At 37.0% G+C, this 9837-nt stretch overlaps 1 protein-coding gene across 1 annotated transcript; it reads left to right on the plus strand.

Moving 5' to 3' along the window:
• Positions 1 to 4073: 4073 nt before the first annotated feature.
• Positions 4074 to 9116, plus strand: LOC308694280 (sterile alpha motif domain-containing protein 3). Its single transcript, XM_081371739.1, has 6 exons — positions 4074 to 4250; positions 5293 to 5470; positions 6156 to 6314; positions 6492 to 6579; positions 7350 to 7505; positions 8610 to 9116. Exons 3-6 carry the CDS (start codon positions 6298 to 6300, stop codon positions 8856 to 8858), a joined length of 510 nt encoding a protein of 169 aa, XP_081227865.1. The 5' UTR covers positions 4074 to 4250; positions 5293 to 5470; positions 6156 to 6297; the 3' UTR covers positions 8859 to 9116.
• The last annotated feature ends 721 nt before the right edge of the window (positions 9117 to 9837 follow it).

Here is a 9837-nt window from a genome sequence, read left to right on the forward strand (position 1 = left end):
TACCTTTTGGCTTGATGTTTGCAAGAGGGGCTTTGGGTGCAAGTGGGGCTTTGGGTGCAGGGGTGCAGGCAGAACTTTTTCTCTATTAATAATTTTCTTTTTTTTGTGGGGGGTATCATGAGGCTCATCATCTGATGTGTATATTTTCTTTCTAAGAGCAAAATCATGGTATTAGATTATTTTACAAAGCAGGATTAGATAAGTAATAACACTGCCCTGTTTGTCAACTAAAAGAAAAAATTGCCCCTCCAAAAAATAATTACAGTGTAATGTCCTTCCCCAAACGTTGCTCCAAGCCATTACATTATTACATTTAAGTGTATCTATTCTTAAAGTAAAATATGCTTTGACAACTTACTTGTGAATTCTTTTTCCAGGCATCTCCGTTTCTGAGATGTCAGAAGTGTAGCATGCCTTTTTCCATTTTTTTGCTATGTTGTCAAAAGATGCTGAAAGAAACGAAGTACGTGAATTTAATTCATGCAAGCATTAAGCCATGGGATGTCATGTATTTTACCATCTTTTTTGATAATGTTCATTTACAGTGTAGTTTAACCTGCTTACCTGATTCGTGCAGAATTCTGACCTGATGTTTGGTCCACCCTTTGTCTGGCTGTGGTGCCTCCATCATCCTGACACTCTTCAGCAACCGGTCCAAGTCTCTGAATGGAGGCCACCAGGAGTGGCCATCTGAGTACCAGGACTTTGCTATAGTTCCAGTTGTCCCTTCTCCCACAAACTCCACTATCAGGTACATGTTTTTTTGTTTTTGTTTTTTGTACTGCAACAACCTAGCCCCATGACGTTGAAAGACACTTCTTAAATTTCAGTTGTTCATATGCATGAACATTTTCAATTCAACATTTTTCATGATTCAAATGTACAAGATATCTGTGACAAAACAAAAGCACATGTGTAAAAATAAAATAAAAAAATAATTATTGTGTGTGTAAAAGAGGCACTGAAACAAAACAACGGTCATAAGGAACTAAGAAAGCTTTCCCCTCAATGTTCTCAAACTTGCAGAAATTGGTTGTTCTTGAGAGGTCATCAACTAGATGAATACCAAGTGCCGAAGATGGAAGGGGATAGTCAAAAAAAAGTTCATGATTGTTGAAGGTACTGTAGGCTACATAAATTTCATCCCTCACTGAAATTATATTTTGCAGCTTTGCAACTTTACCCCCAATGTAAACAAAACTGTTAGCCTGGTCCAGTTTCAGAGTGTAAGAGCATGTTTTTAATTCTCTGTACTGTGAAGCTCCCTGAAAAGATTCGGGTAGAGGGCCAGCTGTATGCAGTTTTCTGAGCATCTTTGGGTTGTTTGTCTTTTTTTCTTTGCTGCAGCTTTGCATCTCGGAGAACCTTCTTACAATTTGGCTTAACGGACATGTAGGTTTTCGCAGGAGTCTCTTCAGCTTGTGCAGGTAATCCTCGAACTTGAAAGCGCTGAAGTTGTCGAGTACGCCATGGTGTTTTGCATCTTCTGCAAGATGTACAAGAGAGTGGACGTTGTAGGACAGGAATTTGGGGCCATATAACTGTCCAAAGTGTGTGACAAAAAGTCGCAGGATATCATTGGCATATTCAATGTGATCTCCAATTAGGCTGTTATTGCTCAGGATGAAAATTCCCACAAAAAACAACAGGAAGTTTTTGTACACCTGAGATCTTTTAGCATAACAGGGCCTGTGTACAATAAAAACTGTCTGAACTCAGTCGCCTTCCATCGATCTATTTCCCTCAGTGCCCTTGGTTTGCGTGCAAATTCCATGGGAACATTTTTCTGGGCACCAACCAACCTTTCTGTCAGTACAGTGACTTGGAATCCTGACAGCCTGCAAGTGAGAGGACCCAGCCGAAGCCACAAGTGGAGAAGCCGTCTCATGACTCCAAGGCACACAAGGTGCATATAATCTAGGGGGAATCCAGAGACCATGTACAGGGAGGTTTCTTCCAGAGGTGAGGTTCCATGATGGTGATCTGAATCAGATCTATTTCGGAAACTCTCATTATCTCTAAGAGGCATGTCATTTCTAGGGAAGGTCATCCTGTTCTCCATGTACACGCCATCTTGAATGCACTTTTCGCACCCATGGTAGCCTGTGTGTCCTTTCACGTTTTTCAGAAAAGCCCGTGCAGGTGCGTCACAAACCATTGAGGTAAGCTGTAGTGTTAAACTGACTCCCTCAAATTCAAAACCATTGCCTAATTCTTTTATTTCACAGATGAAGTCTTTGAGATACTCCTCCAGTGAACTAGGTTTACTAGTACCACAAAATAAACCTATTGTCACAGGTTCCTCCTGCACCAGGTTTTGCACAGTTCCAAGAATAGGCCAGAATTGAGTTGTTGAACTCTTGTAGAGAGGCAAACCATCAATGTTCACCTGGAGCTCCAAATTGCTCATGTTCCTCAAAATGTCCATGTTCTTACACTGTCAGAAAAAAGGGTACGGTTGTGGTACATTTGTGAACACTTAGGGTACAAATGGTGAAGTTGTACCCTCAATGGGTCATAGTTACACCTTAGGGTACTAATATGTACCATTTAGTGGTAAAAAAGGTACAAATATGTTTCCAACTGTCAGAGGGTCCATGTTTGGACCATTTAATCCCCAAACAAAGGTACAATCTGTGACATGGAGGAAGCCAATGTGTATGAAATGGTAAAAGCTTTTTAATCTCTGCATCCACAGTGATCTCAACAATTCAGTGAACACATAATTGTCAATCACCCAAAATAGATTAAACATAGAGCAAGATATTCATGTTCATGAGTTGTTGCTATTTAGAAGAGATGCACAAAATAACCAAATATATTTAATAGCCCACATATTTACTGGCTGCCACTGGTTCTGAACAGTACACAAGCACATTACCTTTTATTGATTATGCAGAGCATCAAGGTGATAAGTTTTAAACATAAAGCAAATATTATAAAGTTAAACTGTAACATAATAGCTGGTTTAACTTGTAAGATAAGTTTTAAGTTTTAATTTAGTTAAAACAAATACATATTTACTCAACATTTTTAGCAAAAGCAATTTTTAAAAGTAATGTAGACTACTACATAGAATAGAAAACCATTCAACGTTTATTTAAAATGATATGGGGTACTTTTACTTTGCCTCAAAGTACAAGTCAAGTACACGCATTTGAGCAGCCAATGTGATTGTATAGTTGCCAAGTCCGCTTATAATACGCGACTTTGGGCTTTTTTTTTTAGTAAGTAGCGTTAAAACAGCACGGGTTGCGGGTTGCGTTTTTTTGGGCTTATTAAAAAAATATGGTTGCTTGTTAGGAAAATCTGATAATTCATTTTCTTTACATCACGGTTGCCGTTTTCTCAATCTCCAATACATTGATTGACACTGTCTGCTCACAGCTAACCAATCAGTGCAATCATAAGTGCTGTGGTGTAGCCTAATTCGTCAAAACATTCCGCCGAATCCGCCCCCTTATCCCCCTAATTGTAGAAAAATCCCTTTCAACGTGCAGGCGCGCGCGACGCTGTAATCCAAGCTATGATGTAAATACACATATTTCAATTTCTACAAACAATGCCTCCAACGAAGTGGTCCAAGTATGGCAAAAAAACACAACAAAGACTGGGAAAAGGATAAACAAGTGAATAGGTCAAGTGGTTGGTGATCAGAGTAAAGTGACTGTAATTTTACGGATATATTGGAAATAAATAAATGATAATGCTGAAACTAAATTATCTAATAATATTCTATTAAGAATGTGTGTATATATATATATATATGTATATATATATATATATATATATATATGTATATATATATATATATATATATATATATATATATATATATATATAGGCTATATTGTAAGCCTATATTGTAAGCCTATGAATTACTTATACAAGAATGTATAAGAATGTATACTATAGCCTACTTACTTGTATAAGAATGTATACTATAATATACTATATTAGATATATATTAGTATATCTAATAATATTGGGCTTATTTTGGGCTTGTTTTTGAAGCTCCAGTTGCTTATTTGTCTCGCGAGAGTTGGCAACTGTGATTGTAGCCCGCGCAGTGCACTTTATGCGCGCGAAGAAGTTGGGACGGGACGTCGCAGGACTGTGCGTGTGCACAAAAAACGACGGTTATTTCATGATGGCGGTCTCACTCTCGACGCTGTCGACGGAGGATCTTCTTCAGAAATTGAAAGAAGCCGGAATAAATATCACCGAAGACGAAGCAAAGAAATTCAGAGGTATGTTTTTAAGCATTGGGAAAATCTGTTGGTTCCCTTTCGAGTTATGTGCACTTAACGTAACGTTAGGCCTAACTTACTGACGCCTGAGGGAAACCTTTCTTCAAAAATCCTGACTTGACAAAACCAACGTATTGTCATTACGTTTTAAACTTATTGTTATTACGATTACTTGTATTTTTTGGCATCATTGATTGAAGATATAACTTTTAACTTATAACGTAAGTTACCCTAACTCTACCGCGAGGCAGTGCTTGAGACGCTGTCAGTGGTGAAACGGCCATAGAAACAGTTCAAACCCATCGCGTTTTGTTTAAAAAAAAAAAAAACTCAATATAAACCAACAGATTTATACATTCAGTTTCCCAGAATTTTCTTACAACTCTAACCTAACGTCACCCAAGTTCACCCGGACGCGAGCGAACGCTTGGCCTGTTTCTATTTTAACGCTTCTCCTAGTCAGTCTGGAATTAAATAATTTACGAATATGTCAATACGATTTATTTCAGATTTATTTGGTAACATTACATATTTAAATAACGTTCTAAACGTTAGTTTAGAGAGTCCATGAGAGTAATCATTTAGTCCTTTCAGTCATCACGAGCGAACTATGTAACGTTAAGCAGCAGTCAGGCTCGGAGATCGAGGCGTGCGTCAGTATAATTTTTTTTAACCATTTATCAAAATCTCGTGAAATAAGTCTCTAGTCTTTGAGTGGTAATTTAAATAGGTTTGCTTCTAATCATACACTCAGAAAAAAGGTAACGGTTACTCTCTGTTCATATTAGGCCTAGTACTTCAAGTGTACATATTGGTACCTTTTAGATTTTGTACCTTAGGGTACTGCCCCAGTGACAGCTTTGTACCTTTTTCAGAGTGTATGTACAGAGTTATTATAGTGTATTTTTCTAAATTAAAGTAATATTTTATACTGATGAATTTCCATTGAAAGTTAAAAATTATTTTAAAAAGACATTGATTTTATTGTTGCTGTTAAAACCTCAAGCTCACATTGATCATTATCTCTTCTTCTTTTTTTCAGAAAATGAGGTGGATGGGGAAACAATAGTGTGGCCTCACAGAGAACATGATCTCATATTTATTTCAAGGCTCCTTTAAAAAACAGTCCAAGTTCAACAAATTTTTACATGAGATGAAGGAGGTGATAACACTAACACTGGAGCCAGTGCCAGCAGAATCCCACCAACAGACTTAGAAATGCAAGTATAACATTGACTATTGTGTATTATATTTGGCCTATGTTTAGTGGTCGACCGATATAGATTTTTTATTTTATGCCTGATGCCGATATCTTGGAATGCAGGGTGGCCTATACCGTGCTCAACATTAACGCTGGTCCAGGACAAGTGTATTTTTTTGAAGGGGCAAGTGAAAGAATTTTTACTTGCCTGACCCGGACAAGTAGTCTGATTAAACCATCAATAACAAAACAAAAAAATAGCTTGTGAATCACCAAAACACTATAATGACTAATACATTAATGTCCAATAAGGCCTATAATGTACTGACGGTAAAGGCTTATTTATACTTCTGCGTCGAACCTGCACCATAGCTATGTCATAGGCTGTGTGTAGCATGCGTAGCTCCTCCAAAAATGCAGGGCTTAAAGTTTTCCGGCACCGTGCTGGATCTCCGGCAGGCTTTAGGTTGGTAAGTATTAGCTGTCAATCACTCCCTTTCACTGCGCTCTGGTCTAACTAGCGCAAAATTTAAAGAGCTGAAGAGAGAACGATTTTTTTTGGAAAGGGCAAGTGAAATAGTCCGGATAAGTAGCCAGATTAAAACGTCAATAACAAAAAAATAACTAAGGAATCAGTTATTACCAGTAATTATCAATATTACTTCTAATGCAAGTTCTTAACTACTACCACATCCTCACTGCAGAAATGCAACAAGTGGTAGACTGCCTCCTGGATTCGCCATTCCACCCTTTCCTAGAGATCTTCAGGCCAAGCTTGATGACAAAGAACCATGCCAGAAGTCCTCTAAGGATAGACACAGAATCATTAGAGTTCTTCATGAAGCCATGATAGAACACACAATGTAAGTCAGAAACTTGTAAAGCAACATAAATACTTTGATACATATCAATGAAGCAATGCTTCGTTGACATGCATTTGAAGTATTTATTTTACTTAAAAGTAATTAAAAAATAAAAGATAATTATTTTTTATCAAAGGAGTTTCTAAAGGGCCAATTGGTTTTAATTTAATCTTTCAGGTATCCAACCAATGCAGAATATGTGCAGGTGGCAAAAGCACTTATTGTGAAATACCCTTTCCTAAAGGATCTTGAAGGGAATGGCTATGTAAGTTACTAGGAATGGTAGACTTCACGTTATGTGAAAGGACTTTACTAGTGTAAATAGGAGTTACATAAGGACATTGTTCCATCAATGATATATCCTCGATTTTAAAGGATTAGTTGACCTCAAAATGAAAATTTCCTGATAATTTACTCACCCCAATGCCATCCAAGATGTTCATGTCTTTCTTTCTTCAGTGGAAAAGAAATTAATTTTTTTGAGGAAAACATTTCAGGATTTTTCTCCAGACAATGGACTTCGTCTACGTCCAGTGTGACCTTTCCAATGTGATTACGTAATGCCTGGCAAATTTATATATATATATATACGCAGAAAAGCACAAGATGAACAATTGTGGTTAAAAAGTATATACATTTAAAAAAATGTTTAGAAAATGACCGATCGTTACGTTAGATAAGACCCTATTCCTCAGCTGGGATCTTGCAGAGCCCTTTGAAGCACTTCAAAGCCCTTTGAAACTGTATTGATTTGGACTTCAACAATTTGGTTACCGTTGAAGTCCATTGTGTGGAGAAAAATCCTACAATGTTTTCCTCAAAAAACTTAATTTCTTTTCCACTGAAGAAAGAAAGACATGAACATCTTGGATGGCATTGGGGTGAGTAAATTATCATGAAATTTTCATTTTGAGGTGAACTAATCCTTTAATTGACAGAAGTTGGTGGATTCTGTTTATATGCGTTTAAAAAAAATGACATCAATTTCTCTGCTGTATTCCCTGATCATCTACTATTTTTTCCCTGATATGTCAGCACACTTGGCACCAGTCCCTCAAACGCAAATTTAAAACTGAGCGTGCACCTCTCATCCATGAAGATGAGGTAAGAAGGAGTAAGGAGAAGTTTGGCCATGCAAGAGTGAGACTCTCTGAACAATCTCTAACAGCCTGTCGCAGATCTGAGTCAAGGGTAAGTGTATTCCTGTAGTTCAACAGGTTTATTATTCAAGAGCCCAAGTAAGTTAAGCACGACAAACTAAAAAAACTAACATTACAATATTTTGTTTTTCTGCAGTATATATTGTGATATGAAAAACTACAGGAATTTTGAACTTTGAATTTTGACTTGAACGGCTATATGAATCATTCTAAAATGATTAGGGATAAAATTATTTTGTTCGGGAGTGCATCTGTGTCATCTCAACCAGAGGTCCCTGGTTAAAATTTTAGATTTAGATTTTTTTTTTTTATTCTGGTGAAAGAAATACATATTTACTGAGTAATCCACTGTTTTGTAGAGGGGGGTGAAAATTACAATTTCACCTGAGATGAGTTTAACAAAAGAAAAATTTGTTGAGAACCAGAATCTAAAAGGATATTAACTTAAGGGATCTTTAATACTTCTTAAGTTACAGGCATGCAAACTTTGGGCCAAAACAAGAGCTTTTTCCCATTTTAAAACCATTGGCATATAATTCTACAAAGATTGCTGAAGTCAAAAGATTTTACTAATAGACAAATATTTGTGTAAAAATAAAATAATGATGCTGCTTTCTAAAGTCATTTTACCCCACTGTAATTTGGCTCCAAATATCAGGTGTAACTGTACGTTCACACCGCCTGAAAGAGGTCAAACGTGCAAAATTCGCTCTCGCCGCCCTGCCACCGACGCCGTAGAAAGATTCGGGGACGCTCTGACGTAGATTAGAATGCGTGATTTTTTTTTTTCTCTGAGGCGGAGGACTTCTACATTCCGATTGGTTGCCGCCAAACCATAGCTTATTAACATAAAGTTGACTTGATTTCAACTCCTCTCGCCGTCCAAGGCGCACCGCGCCGCCCTCGCCGGAGCTTGCCGCCGGCGGTGTGAACGCACAGTAAATGGTCATTTTGACCCTCCTCTACAAAATAGTGGATTACTCAGTCAATATTCATTACATTTAATATTTTGGTTTTCATCACTATTTAAATGTAAGGTACATATAAAACATATATAAATGTAAGGTAAGGAAATAGTGAATGACGTGTTTTATTTTTAGATTATTATTCTGTACTTTAACATTTGATCCAATAGGAGCTTGCTGTCATTGGTGAGGATGCATCCTCTATTGAGGGTCATGTGAATGTCCTGCATATCCAGTACAGCAAGATGCGACCAGACACCTTGGTGGTCAAAGACCGAATGCAGCGAACCTTTGCATGGCGAAGAAGGGAGATAAGAGATGGGATGACTGTGGAGGATATACTTAACACTAGAACGGCCATGGCAGTCATTTTGACCGTTTTGAATTTTATATCTGCAATAACTTTGTTGAAAAAATAAATACAATGCTGCTGGTACCTGACTTTTCCTAAAAGTGTCTGTATATTCATTTAAAATGTTTTTCATATAAATTACACATAAGGCAAAAAAATAAATGAACATATTTACCTATTTCGGCCATAGACGGTCATATTGACCGCACGGAATTTCGCGGTATTATTATAGGCTAAACCAATATACAAAACAATAAAATGTGGTTAAAAATACACTAAACATATTCAACAACAAATCATTTAAATGTAATGATATTCAGAACAGAACAAGAATGAAAAAAATAACTATAAACAAGCCAAAATGAAATGCGTTATAAGCGAAAGTGAAAGTAAGCGGCGTTATAGGCTCACGTAACTCTCTAATTAGAATCAAAATGTTTCAACATTTGCGATGTATTTGGATTTTAAACTATTTCTTTATTATAGGCTTTGTACTTCACTCACGATCCAATATCGACGGAAAAAATCATCCTCTTCACATGCGCAAAATGGTACGAATTGTAGGTATAGCCTACTATAGGCTACAAACAGAGCAGTGGAATTTTTATATATTAGGTTGACTATTTCATTATTATATTTTATTGTGGCTATAATGAACAGGCTGCAATGTCAAGATGCAATAGGCTACTGGAATATGGTTGGTGTGTGTGTGTGTGTGTGTGTGTGTGTGTGTGTGTGTGTGTCGGCGGGTGCGGACGCGGACGCGGACGCGATCGAACTGTGTAAACAAATATGGGCTACTCCGTCATTTTGTTCAGGACATCTACGGATATTATTTATTTATAAATGTATAATTAAACTTGTTTAAATGTACAGTTTGGTGTTGTTTTGTTTTTTAAAGACATATTAACACAATAAATGCATTAATCTCTCAATTGGGTATTTATCATTAAAGATATAGAGTTTGGAATATAGCGGTCAAAATGACTGCTTGCGGCAGTTCTAGTAGTTATGGAATTCTGGCACTTCTAGTGTTAAGAAATACC

The sequence above is a fragment of the Scardinius erythrophthalmus genome (genome assembly GCF_964197995.2).
Source record: "Scardinius erythrophthalmus genome assembly, chromosome: 8".
Taxonomy (NCBI): Eukaryota; Metazoa; Chordata; class Actinopteri; order Cypriniformes; family Leuciscidae; genus Scardinius; species Scardinius erythrophthalmus.

Excerpts from the sequence above, each read along its gene's own strand:
- LOC308694280 (XM_081371739.1), top strand. Across the intron at positions 6,580-7,349 it reads ATCTTGAAGGGAATGGCTAT|CACACTTGGCACCAGTCCCT; the intron begins GTAAGTTACTAG and ends CTGATATGTCAG. Across the intron at positions 7,506-8,609 it reads GTCGCAGATCTGAGTCAAGG|GAGCTTGCTGTCATTGGTGA; the intron begins GTAAGTGTATTC and ends TTGATCCAATAG.